Below are 19,169 nucleotides of genomic sequence, written 5' to 3'. Positions count from 1 at the left end.
TCTCCCATGATATCACTGCACACAGGGGTCTCTCCCATGATATCTCTGCACACAGGGGTCTCTCCCATGATATCACTGCACACAGGGGTCTCTCCCATGATATCTCTGCACACAGGGGTCTCTCCCATGATATCTCTGCACACAGGGGTCTCTCCCATGATATCACTGCACACAGGGGTCTCTCCCATGATATCTCTGCACACAGGGGTCTCTCCCATGATATCACTGCACACAGGGGTCTCTCCCATGATATCTCTGCACACAGGGTCTCTCCCATGATATCTCTGCACACAGGGGTCTCTCCATGATATCACTGCACACAGGGGTCTCTCCCATGATATCACTGCACACAGGGGTCTCTCCCATGATATCTCTGCACACAGGGGTCTCTCCCATGATATCACTGCACACAGGGGTCTCTCCCATGATATCACTGCACACAGGGGTCTCTCCCATGATATCACTGCACACAGGGGTCTCTCCCATGATATCACTGCACACAGGGGTCTCTCCCATGATATCACTGCACACAGGGGGTCTCTCCCATGATATCACTGCACACAGGGGTCTCTCCCATGATATCTCTGCACACAGGGGTCTCTCCCATGTTATCACTGCACACAGGGGTCTCTCCCATGATATCACTGCACACAGGGGTCTCTCCCATGATATCACTGCACACAGGGGTCTCTCCCATGATATCACTGCACACAGGGGTCTCTCCCATGATATCACTGCACACAGGGGTCTCTCCCATGATATCACTGCACACAGGGGTCTCTCCCATGTTATCACTGCACCACAGGGGTCTCTCCATGATATCACTGCACACAGGGGTCTCTCCCATGATATCTCTGCACACAGGGTCTCTCCATGATATCACTGCACACAGGGGTCTCTCCCATGATATCTCTGCACACAGGGGTCTCTCCCATGATATCACTGCACACAGGGGTCTCTCCCATGATATCACTGCACACAGGGGTCTCTCCCATGATATCACTGCACACAGGGGTCTCTCCCATGATATCTCTGCACACAGGGGTCTCTCCCATGTTATCACTGCACACAGGGGTCTCTCCCATGATATCACTGCACACAGGGGTCTCTCCCATGATATCACTGCACACAGGGGTCTCTCCCATGATATCACTGCACACAGGGGTCTCTCCCATGATATCACTGCACACAGGGGTCTCTCCCATGATATCACTGCACACAGGGGTCTCTCCCATGTTATCACTGCACACAGGGGTCTCTCCCATGATATCACTGCACACAGGGGTCTCTCCCATGATATCTCTGCACACAGGGGTCTCTCCCATGATATCTCTGCACACAGGGGTCTCTCCCATGATATCTCTGCACACAGGGGTCTCTCCCATGATATCACTGCACACAGGGTCTCTCCATGATATCACTGCACACAGGGGTCTCTCCCATGATATCACTGCACACAGGGGTCTCTCCCATGATATCTCTGCACACAGGGGTCTCTCCCATGATATCACTGCACACAGGGGTCTCTCCCATGATATCACTGCACACAGGGTCTCTCCCATGATATCACTGCACACAGGGGTCTCTCCCATGATATCACTGCACACAGGGGTCTCTCCCATGATATCACTGCACACAGGGGTCTCTCCCATGATATCACTGCACACAGGGGTCCTCTCCCATGATATCACTGCACACAGGGGTCTCTCCCATGATATCACTGCACACAGGGGTCTCTCCCATGATATCACTGCACACAGGGGTCTCTCCATGATATCACTGCACACAGGGGTCTCTCCCATGATATCACTGCACACAGGGGTCTCTCCCATGATATCACTGCACACAGGGGTCTCTCATGATATCACTGCACACGGAGGTCTCTCCATGATATCACTGCACACAGGGGTCTCTCCCATGATATCACTGCACACGAGGTCTCTCCCATGATATCTCTGCACACAGGGTCTCTCCCATGATATCACTGCACACAGGGGTCTCTCCCATGATATCACTGCACACAGGGGTCTCTCCCATGATATCACTGCACACAGGGGTCTCTCCCATGATATCACTGCACACAGGGGTCTCTCCATGATATCACTGCACACAGAGGTCTCTCCCATGATATCTCTGCACACAGGGGTCTCTCCCATGTTATCACTGCACACAGGGGTCTCTCCCATGATATCACTGCACACAGGGGTCTCTCCCATGATATCACTGCACACAGGGGTCTCTCCCATGATATCACTGCACACAGGGGTCTCTCCATGTTATCACTGCACACAGGGGTCTCTCCCATGATATCACTGCACACAGGGGTCTCTCCCATGATATCACTGCACACAGGGGTCTCTCCCATGATATCACTGCACACAGGGGTCTCTCCCATGATATCACTGCACACAGGGGTCTCTCCCATGATATCACTGCACACAGGGGTCTCTCCCATGATATCACTGCACACAGGGGTCTCTCCCATGATATCACTGCACACAGGGGTCTCTCCCATGATATCACTGCACACAGGGGTCTCTCCCATGATATCTCTGCACACAGGGGTCTCTCCCATGATATCACTGCACACAGGGGTCTCTCCCATGATATCACTGCACACGGAGGTCTCTCCCATGATATCACTGCACACAGGGGTCTCTCCCATGTTATCACTGCACACAGGGGTCTCTCCCATGATATCACTGCACACAGAGGTCTCCCATGTTATCACTGCACACAGGGGTCTCTCCCATGATATCTCTGCACACAGGGGTCTCTCCCATGATATCACTGCACACAGAGGTCTCTCCCATGATATCACTGCACACAGAGGTCTCTCCATGATATCACTGCACACAGGGGTCTCTCCCATGATATCTCTGCACACAGGGTCTCTCCCATGATATCACTGCACACAGGGGTCTCTCCCATGATATCACTGCACACAGGGGTCTCTCCATGATATCACTGCACACAGGGGTCTCTCCCATGATATCACTGCACACAGGGGGGTCTCTCCCATGATATCACTGCACACAGAGGTCTCTCCATGATATCTCTGCACACAGGGGTCTCTCCCATGATATCACTGCACACAGGGGTCTCTCCCATGATATCACTGCACACAGGGGTCTCTCCCATGATATCACTGCACACAGGGGTCTCTCCCATGATATCTCTGCACACAGGGGTCTCTCCCATGATATCACTGCACACAGGGGTCTCTCCCATGTTATCACTGCACACAGGGGTCTCTCCATGATATCTCTGCACACAGGGGTCTCTCCCATGTTATCTCTGCACACAGGGGTCTCTCCCATGTTATCACTGCACACAGGGTCTCTCCCATGATATCTCTGCACACAGGGGTCTCTCCCATGTTATCTCTGCACACAGGGGTCTCTCCATGATATCACTGCACACAGGGGTCTCTCCCATGATATCTCTGCACACAGGGGTCTCTCCATGTTATCTCTGCACACAGGGGTCTCTCCCATGATATCACTGCACACAGAGGTCTCTCCCATGTTATCTCTGCACACAGGGGTCTCTCCCATGTTATCACTGCACACAGGGTCTCTCCCATGTTATCTCTGCACACAGGGGTCTCTCCCATGTTATCTCTGCACACAGGGGTCTCTCCCATGATATCACTGCACACAGGGGTCTCTCCCATGATATCTCTGCACACAGGGGTCTCTCCCATGTTATCTCTGCACACAGGGGTCTCTCCCATGTTATCACTGCACACAGGGGTCTCTCCCATGATATCTCTGCACACAGGGGTCTCTCCCATGTTATCTCTGCACACAGGGGTCTCTCCCATGATATCACTGCACACAGGGGTCTCTCCCATGATATCTCTGCACACAGGGGTCTCTCCCATGTTATCTCTGCACACAGGGGTCTCTCCCATGATATCACTGCACACAGAGGTCTCTCCCATGTTATCTCTGCACACAGGGTTCTCTCCCATGTTATCACTGCACACAGGGTCTCTCCCATGATATCTCTGCACACAGAGGTCTCTCCCATGATATCACTGCACACAGGGGTCTCTCCCATGATATCTCTGCACACAGGGGTCTCTCCCATGATATCACTGCACACAGGGTCTCTCCCATGATATCACTGCACACAGGGTCTCTCCCATGATATCACTGCACACAGGGTCTCTCCCATGATATCACTGCACACAGGAGGTCTCTCCCATGATATCACTGCACACAGGGGTCTCTCCCATGATATCTCTGCACACAGAGGTCTCTCCCATGATATCACTGCACACAGGGGTCTCTCCCATGATATCACTGCACACAGGGGTCTCTCCCATGATATCACTGCACACAGGGGTCTCTCCATGATATCACTGCACACGGAGGTCTCTCCCATGATATCACTGCACACAGGGGTCTCTCCCATGATATCACTGCACACGGAGGTCTCTCCCATGATATCTCTGCACACAGGGGTCTCTCCCATGATATCACTGCACACAGGGGTCTCTCCCATGATATCACTGCACACAGGGGTCTCTCCCATGATATCTCTGCACACAGGGGTCTCTCCATGATATCACTGCACACAGGGGTCTCTCCCATGATATCACTGCACACAGGGTCTCTCCCATGATATCTCTGCACACAGGGGTCTCTCCCATGATATCACTGCACACAGGGGTCTCTCCCATGATATCACTGCACACAGGGGTCTCTCCCATGATATCACTGCACACAGGGGTCTCTCCCATGATATCACTGCACACAGGGGTCTCTCCCATGTTATCACTGCACACAGGGTCTCTCCCATGATATCACTGCACACAGGGGTCTCTCCCATGATATCACTGCACACAGGGGTCTCTCCCATGATATCACTGCACACAGGGGTCTCTCCCATGATATCACTGCACACAGGGGTCTCTCCCATGATATCACTGCACACAGGGGTCTCTCCCATGATATCACTGCACACAGGGGTCTCTCCATGATATCACTGCACACGGAGGTCTCTCCCATGATATCACTGCACACAGAGGTCTCTCCCATGATATCACTGCACACAGGGGTCTCTCCCATGATATCACTGCACACAGGGGTCTCTCCCATGATATCTCTGCACACAGGGGTCTCTCCATGATATCACTGCACACAGGGGTCTCTCCCATGATATCTCTGCACACAGAGGTCTCTCCCATGTTATCACTGCACACAGGGGTCTCTCCCATGATATCACTGCACACAGGGTCTCTCCCATGATATCTCTGCACACAGGGGTCTCTCCCATGATATCACTGCACACAGGGGTCTCTCCCATGATATCACTGCACACAGGGGTCTCTCCCATGTTATCACTGCACACAGGGGTCTCTCCCATGATATCACTGCACACAGGGGTCTCTCCCATGTTATCACTGCACACAGGAGGTCTCTCCCATGATATCTCTGCACACAGGGGTCTCTCCCATGATATCACTGCACACAGGGGTCTCTCCCATGATATCTCTGCACACAGGGGTCTCTCCCATGATATCACTGCACACAGGGGTCTCTCCCATGATATCACTGCACACGGAGGTCTCTCCCATGATATCACTGCACACAGAGGTCTCTCCCATGATATCACTGCACACAGGGGTCTCTCCCATGATATCTCTGCACACAGGGGTCTCTCCCATGATATCACTGCACACAGGGGTCTCTCCCATGATATCACTGCACACAGAGGTCTCTCCCATGATATCTCTGCACACAGGGGTCTCTCCCATGTTATCACTGCACACAGGGGTCTCTCCCATGATATCTCTGCACACAGGGGTCTCTCCCATGATATCACTGCACACAGGGGTCTCTCCCATGATATCACTGCACACAGGGGTCTCTCCCATGTTATCACTGCACACAGGGGTCTCTCCCATGATACCTCTGCACACAGGGGTCTCTCCCATGATATCACTGCACACAGGGGTCTCTCCCATGATATCACTGCACACAGGGGTCTCTCCCATGATATCACTGCACACAGAGGTCTCTCCCATGTTATCACTGCACACAGGGGTCTCTCCCATGATATCTCTGCACACAGGGGTCTCTCCATGATATCTCTGCACACAGGGGTCTCTCCCATGATATCACTGCACACAGGGGTCTCTCCCATGATATCACTGCACACAGGGGTCTCTCCCATGATATCACTGCACACAGGGGTCTCTCCCATGATATCTCTGCACACAGGGGTCTCTCCCATGATATCTGTGAAGGTCTTCATGGAATCCAATCCCAAATCCACTTGAACCTGCGATGGATTCGAAATCAAATGATTTAGGACGCCATCCCTTCACGAGCTTCGAGCAATGAGGCTTGTGAACAATCCCCAGTGAGCGTTGAATGGGCTCGAACACTGGTCCGTTCCCACATCAGGTGCTGTTGGGGTGGCGGGGAGATTGTCCCTCTCCACAGGGAGCTTGGGGAGGTGCCCAGTGCCTCTTCAAATGGCCAAGCTGAGGAGATACTAACAGACCGTGAATTATCGGCATGGGGAAGGGCTGACCGTTGATGGAGCTGACTCGTCCCGTGTTTTTTTTTGAACAGAGCGTGAACCAGCCAAGGGACTGGTACAAGAGGATGTTCAGACAAATCCACACGAGACCCACAGGTAACTGCTCGTCATTCCCTCCATGGACCTGGGAGAGGTGGGCGGGGGGGGGGGGGTGGTGGGGGTGAGGGGAGGGGGGAGAGGGTGGGGGCCAGGACCCGGTCACCTGAGAACGAGGATCATAAAAGCAGGAGCGTACAATCGCTGAAGCAGTACGTAGATCCTGCTATCCTGGGACAAATGCGAAACAGAGGCAGAGACATGGCGCGGGGCGAGGAGATTTGGCATTTAGTGATGGTGCATTTATTGACGTACAGCGTATGGCCAATCAAGTACTTTTGAAGTGTAGTCACTGTTGTAATGTAGGAAACGCAGCAGCCAATTGGCGCACAGCAAGATCCCACAAACAGCAATGTGACAATGACCAGATTACCTGTTTTAGTGATAAATATCGGCCCAGGACACCTCCCCCGCTCGAAACAGCGGAGGTCCGAAGAGACTTGGGGTCCACATCCATCGATCATTAAAATGTCATGGACAGGTACATAAAATAATCAATAAGGCTAATGGAATGCTGGCCTTTATATCGAGAGGACTAGAGTACAAGGGGGCAGAAGTTATGCTGCAGCTATACAAAACCCTGGTTAGACCGCACCTGGAGTACTGTGAGCAGTTCTGGGCACCGCACCTTCGGAAGGACATATTGGCCTTGGAGGGAGTGCAGCGTAGGTTTACTAGAACGATACCCGGACTTCAAGGGTTAAATTACGAGGAGAGATGACACAAACTAGGGTTGTATCCCCTGGAATTTAGAAGATTAAGGGGTGATCTGATCGAAGTTTTCAAGATATTAAGGGGAACGGATAGGGTTGAAAGAGAGAAACTATTTCCGCTGGTTGGGGATTCTACGACGAGGGGACATAGCCTAAAAATTAGAGCCAGGACGTGCAGGAGTGAGATTAGAAAACATTTCTACACACAAAGGGTGGGAGAAGTTTGGAACTCTCGTCCGCAAACGGCAGTTGATGCTAGCTCAATTGCTAAATTTAAATCTGCGATTGATAGATTTTTGTTAACCAAAGGTATTAAGGGATATGGGGCTAAGATATATGGAGTTCGGAGACAGATCAGCCATGATCTTATTGAATGGTAAACAATTTTACAACGCCAAGTTATAGTCCAGCAATTTTATTTTAAATTCACAAGCTTTCGGAGGCTTCCTCCTTCCTCAGGTGAATGTTGAGGAAGGAGGAAGCCTCCTAATGCTTGTGAATTTAAAATAAAATTGCTGGACGATAACTTGGCGTTGTAAAATTGTTTACAATTGTCAACCCCAGTCCATCACCGGCATCTCCACATCATTGAATGGCGGAACAGGCCTCGAGGGGCTAAATGACCCACTCCTGGTCTTATTTTCCGATGATTCCGGTGGGAGGGAAGGGGAGTCCATGGGGGAAGGGAATGCTGAGGGGGTGCTTATCCGTCGAAGGTGGATCGGGGATAATGAGGTAAAGGGTGAGAAGTGGCCAACGGGACGAGGTCGGAATAAGGGAACGCGACGAGACAGATGAAAACGGGAAAAAAACTGCCAGGCCAAGGGAATCGCAACCAAAATGTCTGTGTATTAATACGCAGAACGAAGCATCAGGATTGGGGAACTGGAGATTTAGATTAAAAATAGAAAATGGTGGCATCTTTCCAGTGTGGCTCCAGCTGGACAATGATTGGCAAGAGTTGAGGGGGGAAAAGGGAAGGAAGAAAGGGAGGAGGATTGAGATATGAAAGGACAAGGATCATGACTCAGTAGCAGCAGCTGAAGTTGTCAGCTGTGGCTCAGCGGGTAGCACCTCTCGCCTCTGAGTCAGGAGGTTGTGGGTTCAAAATCCCGCCTTGAGACTTGAGGATATAAATCCAGGCTGATATTTCAGCGCCTGTATGGAGGGAGTGCCGCACTGTCGGAGGTGCTGTCCTTCGGATGTAGATGTTAAACTGGACACCCTCTCAGGTGGATGCAAAAGATCTCAGGGGAGTTTGCCCTGCCCAATATTTATCATAGGAGTTTACAACATGGAAACAGGCCCTTCAGCCCAACATGTCCATGTTGCCCAGTTTATGCCACTAAGCTAGTCCCAATTTCCCACACTTGGTCTATACCCATGTAACTGTCCAAATGCTTTTTAAAAGACAAAATTGCACCCGCCTCTACTACTGCCTCTGGCAGCTCGTTCCAGACACTCACCACCCTTTGAGTGAAAAAATTGCCCCTCTGGACCCTTTTGTATCTCTCCCCTCTCACCTTAAATCTATGCCCCCTCGTTATAGACTCCCCTACCTTCGGGAAAAGATTTTGACTATCGACCTTATCTATGCCCCTCATTATTTTATAGACTTCTATAAGATCACCCCTAAACCTCCTACTCTCCAGGGAAAAAAGTCTCAGTCTATCCAACCTCTCCCTATAAGTCAAACCATCAAGTCCCTCAACCAAGCATCATTAAAAACAGATGATCTGGTCATTAGCTGTTTGCGGGATCTTGCTGTGCGTAAATTGGCCGTGTTTCCTACTTTACAACAGCGAGCACAATTCAAAAGTACTTCTATTGGCTGTCGAATGCTTTGGGACGTCCCAATGTTGCGTGTTGAGCCGCCATTTTGTTTGTCATGTTTCACAATAAAATGTTCTGTCGAATGTTTTGTGTTACAGATGATGATTTCGAAGCCTACGATGGCCCACATCCGTTGGACAGTAAGTTTCAGCTTCATTCATGTCTCCTAATCCCTGGCTCCTTTAATAGAACCTCCATTTCAGACTCGCCAGCATTACTGGAGCTTTCAGGACTGAGACCGGTAGTTTTTTGTTGGGTGTCGAGGGATTTGGAGCAAAGGCGGGTAAATGGAGTCGAGGTGGAGGTCAGCCATGATCTGATTGAATGGCGGGACAGGCCCGAGGGGCTGAATGGCCTCCTCCTGAACCTATGTAACAGGTTCGAGGGGCTGAATGGCCTACTCCTGTTCCTGTGTAACAGGTTTGAGGGGCTGAATGGCCTACTCCTGTTCCCATGTAACAGGTTCGAGGGGCTGAATGGCCTACTCCTGTTCCTGTGTAATAGGCTCGAGGGGCTGAATGGCCTCCTCCTGTTCCTATGTAACACACTCGAAGGGCTGAATGGCCTTCTCCTGTTCCTGTATAACAGACTCGAGGGGGCTGAATGGCCTCCTCCTGTTCCAATGTAACGGGTTTGAGGGGCTGAATGGCCGACTCCTGTTCCTGTGCAACAGGCTTGAGGGGCTGAATGGCCTCTTCCTGTTCCTATGTAACACACTCGAGGGGCTGAATGGCCTCCTCCTGTTCCTGTGTAACAGGTTTGAGGGGCTGAATGGCCTACTCCTGTTCCTATGTAACAGGTTTGAGGGGCTGAATGGCCTACTCCTGTTCCTATGTAACAGGTTCGAGGGGCTGAATGGCCTACTCCTGTTCCTGTGTAATAGGCTCGAGGGGCGTAATGGCCTCTTCCTGTTCCTGTGCAACAGGCTTGAGGGCTAAATGGTCCCCTCCTGTTCCTATGTAACACACTCGAAGGGCTGAATGGCCTTCTCCTGTTCCTATGTAACAGACTCGAGGGGGCTGAATGGCCTCCTCCTGTTCCTACGTAACAGGTTTGAGGGGCTGAATGGCCGACTCCTGTTCCTGTGCAACAGGCTTGAGGGGCTGAATGGCCTCCTCCTGTTCCTACGTAACAGGTTTGAGGGGCTGAATGGCCGACTCCTGTTCCTATGTAACACACTTGAAGGGCTGAATGGCCTTCTCCTGTTCCTATGTAACAGACTCGAGGGGGCTGAATGGCCTCCTCCTGTTCCTATGTAACAGGTTTGTGGGGCTGAATGGCCTCCTCCTGTTCCTATGTAACAGGTTTGAGGGGCTGAATGGCCTCCTCCTGTTCCTATGTAACAGGTTTGAGGGGCTGAATGGCCTCCTCCTGTTCCTGTGTAATAGGCTTGAGGGGCTGAATGACCTTTTCCTGTTCCTGTGCAACAGGCTTGAGGGGCTGAATGGCCTCCTCCTGTTCCTATGTAACACACTCGAAGGGCTGAATGGCCTCCTCCTGTTCCTATGTAACAGACTCGAGGGGGCTGAATGGCCTCCTCCTGTTCCAATGTAACAGGTTTGAGGGGCTGAATGGCCGACTCCTGTTCCTGTGCAACAGGCTTGAGGGGCTGAATGGTCCCCTCCTGTTCCTATGTAACACACTCGAAGGGCTGAATGGCCTCCTCCTGTTCCTATATAACAGACTCGAGGGGCTGAATGGCCTCCTGTTCCTTTATTCCGTCCCATTGTATTTGGTGAGCTGAAATCACAACTTATTTGTTTTTGGATTTCAACCCAGGTGAGTCATGTTTTATTTAGTTCGTTCTTGAGCAAGGCCGGCATTTATTGCCCATCCCTCGTCGTGAGAGATTTAGGACAGAGAGCAGGGGAAATCTTTTTTTTACACCGAGAGTTGAGAGGCTGTGGAATTCACTCCCGGAGTTAGTGATCGAAGCAGTAGACCAGGTCAACATTTAACAACAGGATGAATAGGTAGCTGAAGGAAAGGGGGATGAAGGGACATGGGAACAGGGCGGGAACACGGGATTAGGATACTGCTCGTGCGAGGGATAAACCCCATCACGGACCGGTTGGGCCAAATGTTGCCCTTGAGAAGGTGGCGGTGAGCCGCCTTCTTGAACCGCTGCAGTCCGTGTGGTGACGGTTCTCCCGCAGCGCTGTTAGTTCGGGGATTCCACGACGATGAAGGAACGGCCGATATATGTCCACGTCGGGATGGTGCGTGTGACTGGTGACCAACGAGCAATGGCCCTCCTTGAGTGCGGCCATTTTGGCGCCAAATTTGCCGATGGAAGATTGGGATCCAGTTGATCCCCTGTGGCGGGATCAGTCATCACATACCTGACCCAGCGAGGTCCAGAGTGCTGGTCCACTCCATCTCTGGTCCTCCCTCGCTTTGTACTCCAAGGAAAGATTTGCATTTATATAGCGCCTTTCATGACCTCAGGGCATCCCAAAGTACTTTACAGCCAATGAAGTACTTTTATGAAGTGTTGTAATGTGGGAAACGCAGCAGCCAACATGCGCACAGCAAGATCCCACAAACAGTAATGAGATAAATGATCAGATCATCTGTTCTTAGGTGTTGGTTGAGGGATAAATGTTGGTCTTCTTCAACATAGGATCTTTTACGCCCACCCGAGAGGGCAGACGGGGCCTCGGTTTAACATCTCATCTGAAAGACGGCACCTCCGACAGTGCAGCACTCCCTCAGTACTGGCACTGGGAGAGACGGCCGAGATTGTGTTCTCAAGTCTCTTAAGGCGGGACTTGAACCCATGACCTTCTGACTCAGAGGCGAGAGTGCTGCCCACTGTGACACCGAGTCTGATGGCACGCAGCCAAGGGATTAAAGAGTCCTTACCCTGGGGCAATGGGTTAGCTATTGGCCTATCACCTTGGGCATCTGGACTCAAATCTCCCTGTCACTAGACTGAACATCCACTCCCTTCACCACCGGCGCACCGTGGCTGCAGTGTGCACCATCCACAGGATGCACTGCAGCAACTCGCCAAGGCTTCTTCGACAGCACCTCCCAAACCCGCGACCTCTACCACCTAGAAGGACAAGGGCAGCAGGTACATGGGAACAACACCACCTGCACGTTCCCCTCCAAGTCACACACCATCCCGACTTGGAAATATATCGGCCGTTCCTTCATCGTAGCTGGGTCAATAGGTGATGATTTATAGGGGGCGGGTGATTATTTAAAGGAGCGGTTGATTATTTAAATGGAGCGGGTGATTATTTAAAGGGGGCGAGTGATTATTTAGAGGGGCGGGTGATTATTTAAATGAGGTGGGTGATGCTTTAAATGGGTCAGGTGATGATTTAAAGGGGGCGAGTGATTATTTAAAGGGGCGGGTGATTATATAAAGGGCCGGGTGATTATTTAAATGGGGCGGGTGATTATCTAAAGGGCGGGTGATAATTTAAAGGGGCGGGTGATAATTTAAAGGGGCGGGGTGATAATTTAAAGGGGCGGGTGATTATCTAAAGGGCGGGTGATAATTTAAAGGGGCGGGTGATTATTTAAAGGGGCGGGTGATTATTTAAAAGGGTGGGTGATGATTTAAAGGGGGCGGGTGATTATTTAAAGGGGGTGGGTGATTATTTAAAGGGGGCGGGTGATTATTTAAAGGGGGTGGGTGATTATTTAAAGGGGGTGGGTGATGATTTAAAGGGGGGTGGGTGATGATTTAAAGGGGGTGGGTGATTATTTAAAGGGGGCGGGTGATTATTTAAAGGGGGCGGGTGATTATTTAAAGGGGGTGGGTGATTATTTAAAGGGGGCGGGTGATTATTTAAAGGGGGTGGGTGATGATTTAAAGGGGGTGGGTGATTATTTAAAGGGGTGGGTGATGATTTAAAGGGGGTGGGTGATGATTTAAAGGGGGTGGGTGATTATTTAAAGGGGGCGGGTGATTATCCGACGGTACCTGTCTCTCTGGGTTTGGCGCAGTTTACGATGGGATTGAGCGATCCTTATTTCAATGTCTTCTCTTTCAGGAGGCGACCTGTCCAGCCCCCCGCCCCACGGTTTGACAGAAGGGGATCCCACCCACTGGGGTCCGGGGCCCAACTGCGTGCAGCAGAGTTCACCACCTTTGCCGACTGGTAGGCAGATTTGTAAAGATGGGTAGTCTCCGTCCCAGCATCCCGAGATTCAGTACTCCCGGGGTTAATCTCTCCTTCTCCCTCTGCCCGACGTAAATTCTTTCTGGATGACACCAAGCTGTAATTTTACCTTGTTTTTGTGCGAAGGGAGCATACTGTTCACATTTCGTCGAGCCACGCGCAACAGACATTCCTGTAAACACGAGACATTAAAGGGGAGGAGGTCGCAGCTGACGAGATTCACGAGTGAGGGAGGGCGATGAGGCAGGGAGCCAGCTGCGAGGTTAACCTCCGCAGGTAAACTGGCACCTCTGCTGCTGAGCAGCGCTCCCCTCAGTAGGGGACTCTCCATCCCTCACCTCCTTCGACAGCACGCTGCCAGGCCAGACGACTGGGCCCCGCAGCCCGCCTGGACCAGGGCTAGACACTCCCGTCCCCCCTCGTCGAGACATCGGCCCAACTCGTCCCCGGGGCAGGACTCCACCCTCACGAGAACTCCCTGAATTTGAATCAAATGTCCACGGAATAAAGCACGGCCTGTACGCTAACGGCAGAATAAACCGGTCGCATGCCTGAGGGTCAGTAATGGAGAGAGGGGCATGACCATCCATAGCCCATAGCAGAGTGGTACAGATTGGACATTGCGTTACACAGTATGAGCTGAGCATTGCAGTCAATAATTAAGTTTGGTGGCATCGTAAATAGCGTAGACGGGAGCAGGAGTTTACAAAGGGACATCGATAGATTAAAGTGAGAGGGCAGAACTGTGGCAGATGGAGTTCACTGTGGGGAAGTGTGAGGTCGTCCACTTTGAACCCAAGAAAGATCGAGCCGAGTATTTTCTAAATGACGAGACGCTCGGAACTGCGGGTGAGCAGAGAGATTGAGGGGTCCAAGTCCAGAAATCACTAAAAACTCGTGGACAGGTACAAAAAATAATTAAAGAGGCGAATGGGATGTTGGCCTTTATCTCGAGAGGGCTGGAGTACAGAGGGGTGGGAGTTCTGTTACAGCTGGACAGAGGTTAGACCCCATCTGGAGACTGCGTTCAGTTCTGGGCACCGCATCTCAGGAAGGATATATTGGCCTTGGAGGGGGTGCAGCGCAGATTCACCAGAGTGATACCGGGGCTGAAAGGGTTAAATTACGAGGACAGGTTGCATAGACTAGGCTTGTATTCCCTCGAGTATCGAAGATTAAGGGGTGATCTAATTGAGGTGTTTGAGATGATTAAAGGATTCGATAGGGTAGATAGAGAGAAACTATTTCCTCTGGTGGGGGGAGTCCAGAACAAGGGGGCATAACCTTAAAATTAGAGCCAGGCCGTTCAGGGGTGATGTCAGGAAGCACTTCTTCACACAAAGGGGAGTGGAAATCTGGAACTCCCTCCCCAAAAAGGCTATTGAGGCCGGGGGTCAATTGGACATTTCAAAACTGAGATGGATAGATTTTCGTGAGGCGAGGGTATTAAGGGTTACAGAACCAGGGCGGGTAGAGGGAGTTAAGATACAGATCAGCCAGGATCTAATTGAATGGCGGTACAGGCTCGAGGGGCTGAATGGCCTCCTCCTCTTCCTGCATTCCTATATACAGGATCCCCAGAAAGAGGAGGGGGGGGGGGGGAGGTCCCTTTAAGGCACCAGACCAACATGCCGAGAATAATGGGAGCTCGGGGCAGGACGTTGGGACTCCTCCCTCTTACCTAACTATGAAACACAGGCTATGGTATGCGAGTGATGTATTTGCATTCCATCCCAGCCGGAGACTGAAGTTTTAACATGTCGTGATACGCTGAGTTGGATCAACACACGCTCAGACTCAGCCCCCTCGTCTCCCCGAGCAACCATAATACATTATTTGGTATTTCCTCCCTGGCCTGTAGGAGAGAGCTGGAGCTGGGAGGGGTGGAGAGTGAAGGCCGCAGGCTGCAGGCAGAACCCAGGAGTATTTTCGATTACGAGCCAGGACAGTGCTCAGTCCTGGGGCAGGAGCAACAGGTAAGTTATGTGTGTGTCTGCTTCGACTCTCTCTCTCCCCCTCTCTCTCTCTCTAGCTCTTTTTGTCTCTCACTCTGTCACTCTCTCTGTCTGGCCACGTCTGTCTCTCTCTGTGGCTTTCTGTCTCTCCCTGTCTAGGTGACTCTCTCTCTCTGTCCCTTTCTGCCTGTCTCTCTCTCTCTCTGGCTGCCTGTCTCTCTCTCTCTCTCTCTGGCTGCCTGTCTCTCTCTCTCTCTCTCACTCTCTGGCTGCCTGTCTCTCTCTCTCTCTCTCTGGCTGCCTGTCTCTCTCTCTCTCTCTCACTCTCTGGCTGCCTGTCTCTCTCTCTCTCTCTCTGGCTGCCTGTCTCTCTCTCTCTCTCACTCTCTGGCTGCCTGTCTCTCTCTCTCTCTCTCTGGCTGCCTGTCTCTCTCTCTCTCTCACTCTCTGGCTGCCTGTCTCTCTCTCTCTCTCTCTGGCTGCCTGTCTCTCTCTCTCTCTCTCACTCTCTGGCTGCCTGTCTCTCTCTCTCTCTCTCTCTGGCTGCCTGTCTCTCTCTCTCTCTCTCTCTTTCTGCCTGTCTCTCTCTCTCCTCTTTCTGCCTGTCTCTCTCTCTCTCTTTCTGCCTGTCTCTCTCTCTCTCTTTTTGCCTGTCGCTCTCTCACTCTCTCTGGCTGCCTCTCTCTCTCTCTCTCTCTGGCTGCCTTTCTCTCTCTCTGGCTGCCTGTCTCTCTCTCTCTCTCTCTCTGGCTGCCTGTCTCTCTCTTTCTGCCTGTCTCTCTCTTTCTGCCTGTCTCTCTCTCTCTGGCTGCCTGTCTCTCTCTGGCTGCCTGTCTCTGTCTCTCTCTCTCTTTCTGTCTGTCTCTCTCTCTCTTTCTGCCTGTCTCTCTCTCTCTATCTCCGGCTGCCTGTCTCTCTCTCTCTCTCTCTCTGGCTGCCTGTCTCTGTCTCTCTTTCTTTCTGCCTGTCTCTCTCTGTCTCTTTCAGTCTCTCTGTCTCTTTCTCTCGCTGTATCTCTGTCTCTGTCTTTCTATGTCTCTGTCTCTCTCCCTCCCTCTCTGTCTCTGTCTTTCTGTGTCTCTATTTTCTTGCTCTTTCTGACTCTCTCTCACTCTGTCTCTCAAACTCTCTCTCTCTCTTTGTCTCTCTCTGTCTTTTGCTCTGTCTCGCTCACTCTGTCTCTCTCTGCCTTTGTCTCTCTATGTCTCTCTCTTTTTATCTGTCTCTGTCTCTGTCTGTCACTTTCTGTCTCTCTCTCTCTGTCTCTGTGTGTCTCTCTCTCTTATCTGTCTCTGTCTCTGTCTCTGTCTGTCGCTTTCTGTCTCTCTCTTTCTCTGTCTCTCTGTGTCTCTCTCTCTTATCTGTCTCTGTCCTGTCGCTTTCTGACTCTCTCTCTTTCTCTGTCTCTCTGTGTCTCTCGCTCTCTTTATTTGTCTCTGTCCGTCTCTTTCTGTCTCTCTCGCTCTCTCTTTCTGTCTCTCTCCTTCTCTGTCTCTGTGTGTCCCTCTCTCTTATCTGTCTCTGTCTGTCGCTTTCTGACTCTTTCTGTCTCTCTCTCTCTCTCTGTGCCTCTCTCTCTTTATCTGTCTCTGTGTCTGTATGTCTCTTTCTGTCTCTCTCTCTCTCTTTCTGTCTCTCTCTTTATCTCTCTGTGTCTCTCTCTCTATTTATTTCTCTGTCCATCTTTTTCTGTCTCTCTCGCTCTCTCTTTCTGTCTCTCTCTCTGTCTCTCTGTCTCTCTCTCTCTTTATCTGTCTCTTTCTGTCTCTCTCTTTCTGTCTTTCTGTGTCTCTCTCTCTCTTTATCTGTCTCTGTCTGTCCCTTTCTGTCTCCCTCGCTCTCTCTCTTTCTGTCTCTCTCTTTCTCTGTCTCTCTGTGTCTCTCTCTCTATTTATTTCTCTGTCCATCTTTTTCTGTCTCTCTCGCTCTCTCTTTCTGTCTCTCTCTCTGTCTCTCTGTCTCTCTCTCTCTTTATCTGTCTCTTTCTGTCTCTCTCTTTCTGTCTTTCTGTGTCTCTCTCTCTCTTTATCTGTCTCTGTCTGTCCCTTTCTGTCTCCCTCGCTCTCTCTCTTTCTGTCTCTCTCTTTCTCTGTCTCTCTGTGTCTCTCTCTATTTATTTCTCTGTCCATCTTTTTCTGTCTCCCTCGCTCTCTCTCTTTCTGTCTCTCTCTTTCTCTGTCTCTCTGTGTCTCTCTCTCTCTTTATCTGTCTCTGTCCATCTCTTTCTGTCTCTCTCGCTCTCTCTTTCTGTCTCTCTGTCACATGCGCACTCTGCCTCTGTTGGTTTCAGGTGTAACCTGCAATGAGTAGCAGCTTCTCCTGGGTGACGATCCCTGCTCGATCCCAGGAGAGCATTTCACTTGAACAGGGTCACTGTGACCCTCGCGCTCCCTCACTCTCTGACCCGTGTCCCTCGCGCCCCACCCCCCGCTCTCTGACCCGTGTCCCTCGCGCTCCCTCGCTCTCTGACCCGTGTCCCTCGCGCTCCCTCGCTCTCTGACCCGTGTCCCTCGCGCTCCCTCGCTCTCTGACCCGTGTCCCTCGCGCTCCCTCGCTCTCTGACCCGTGTCCCTCGCGCTCCCTCGCACTCTGACCCGTGTCCCTCGCGCTCCCCTCGCTCTCTGACCCGTGTCCCTCGCGCTCCCTCGCTCTCTGACCCGTGTCCCTCGCGCTCCCTCGCCCTCTGACCCGTGTCCCTCGCGCTCCCTCGCCCTCTGACCCGTGTCTCTCGCGCTCCCTCGCTCTCTGACCCGTGTCCCTCGCGCTCCCTCGCCCTCTGACCCATGTCCCTCGCGCTCCCTCGCTCTCTGACCCATGTCTCTCACGCTCCCTCGCTCTCTGACCCGTGTCCCTCGGGCTCCCTCGCTCTCTGACCCGTGTCTCTCGCGCTCCCTCACTTTCTGACCCAGGGCCCTCACGCCCCCTTGCTCTCTGACCCTTGACCTCTGACCCTTGACCCTTTCCCCCCACTCCTCGGCCTATTTGCCTGACGTCCAGCAGAGTGAGCAGCCCTGGTCAGTCGCGGCTGTGGGAGTCTCTCACTACAAGCTAACGTTTGGGCCTGGGATGGCTTGTGTCACTCAATCCCTCCTGGAATGAGGAAAATTTGTTTTGGATATGTCACAAACTCGATAAACTCCTGTTAAAGGTGCAGTTCCCCAACGAGCTGACGCCGTCAATCGGGGATACATCGCCCTAACTATGCACCAACCCGAGCCCTGCAATCTCCTTCACGAACTTTAACCTTTACAGGCCAAGGCGCTGTGGGGATTCCAGACTGTAAAATTTCATAGCGCTGGGGAGAGGGGTTACTGAGTGACAGTGTGAGGGAGCTGGATTAACATCAGTAGAGATACAGTCAGTAACACAGGGCGCTGGGGGAGAGGGGTTACTGAGTGACAGTGTGAGGGAGCTGGATTAACATCAGTAGAGATACAGTCAGTAACACAGGGCGCTGGGGGAGAGGGGTTACTGAGTGACAGTGTGAGGGAGCTGGATTAACATCAGTAGAGATACAGTCAGTAACACAGGGCGCTGGGGAGAGGGGTTACTGAGTGACAGTGTGAGGGAGCTGGATTAACATCAGTAGAGATACAGTCAGTAACACAGGGCGCTGGGGGAGAGGGGTTACTGAGTGACAGTGTGAGGGAGCTGGATTAACATCAGTAGAGATACAGTCAGTAACACAGGGCGCTGGGGGAGAGGGGTTACTGAGTGACGGTGTGAGGGAGCTGGATTGACATCAGTAGAGATACAGTCAGTAACACAGGGCGCTGGGGGAGAGGGGTTACTGAGTGACAGTGTGAGGGAGCTGGATTAACATCAGTGGAGATACAGTCAGTAACACAGGGCGCTGGGGGAGAGGGGTTACTGAG

The 19,169-nt window shown here is 51.8% G+C and overlaps 1 protein-coding gene across 1 annotated transcript in view; it reads left to right on the top strand.

Annotated features, from left to right (window-relative positions):
- The window catches only part of sorbs3 (sorbin and SH3 domain containing 3), a 148,540-nt gene that overhangs the window by 77,359 nt on the left and 52,012 nt on the right, over positions 1-19,169 (top strand). Inside the window, exons 6-9 of the mRNA XM_068001522.1 lie at positions 6,591-6,654; positions 9,299-9,340; positions 13,211-13,340; positions 15,201-15,315. Of these exons, the coding sequence (XP_067857623.1) occupies positions 6,591-6,654; positions 9,299-9,340; positions 13,211-13,340; positions 15,201-15,315 (351 nt within the window). The remainder of the gene's footprint in view (positions 1-6,590; positions 6,655-9,298; positions 9,341-13,210; positions 13,341-15,200; positions 15,316-19,169) is intronic.

Source organism: Heptranchias perlo, chromosome 20 (genome assembly GCF_035084215.1).
Source record: "Heptranchias perlo isolate sHepPer1 chromosome 20, sHepPer1.hap1, whole genome shotgun sequence".
In the NCBI taxonomy this organism is placed as follows: domain Eukaryota; kingdom Metazoa; phylum Chordata; class Chondrichthyes; order Hexanchiformes; family Hexanchidae; genus Heptranchias; species Heptranchias perlo.
Note: the sequence above shows the minus strand (reverse complement) of the source record. Positions and strands in the feature narration are given on the sequence as shown.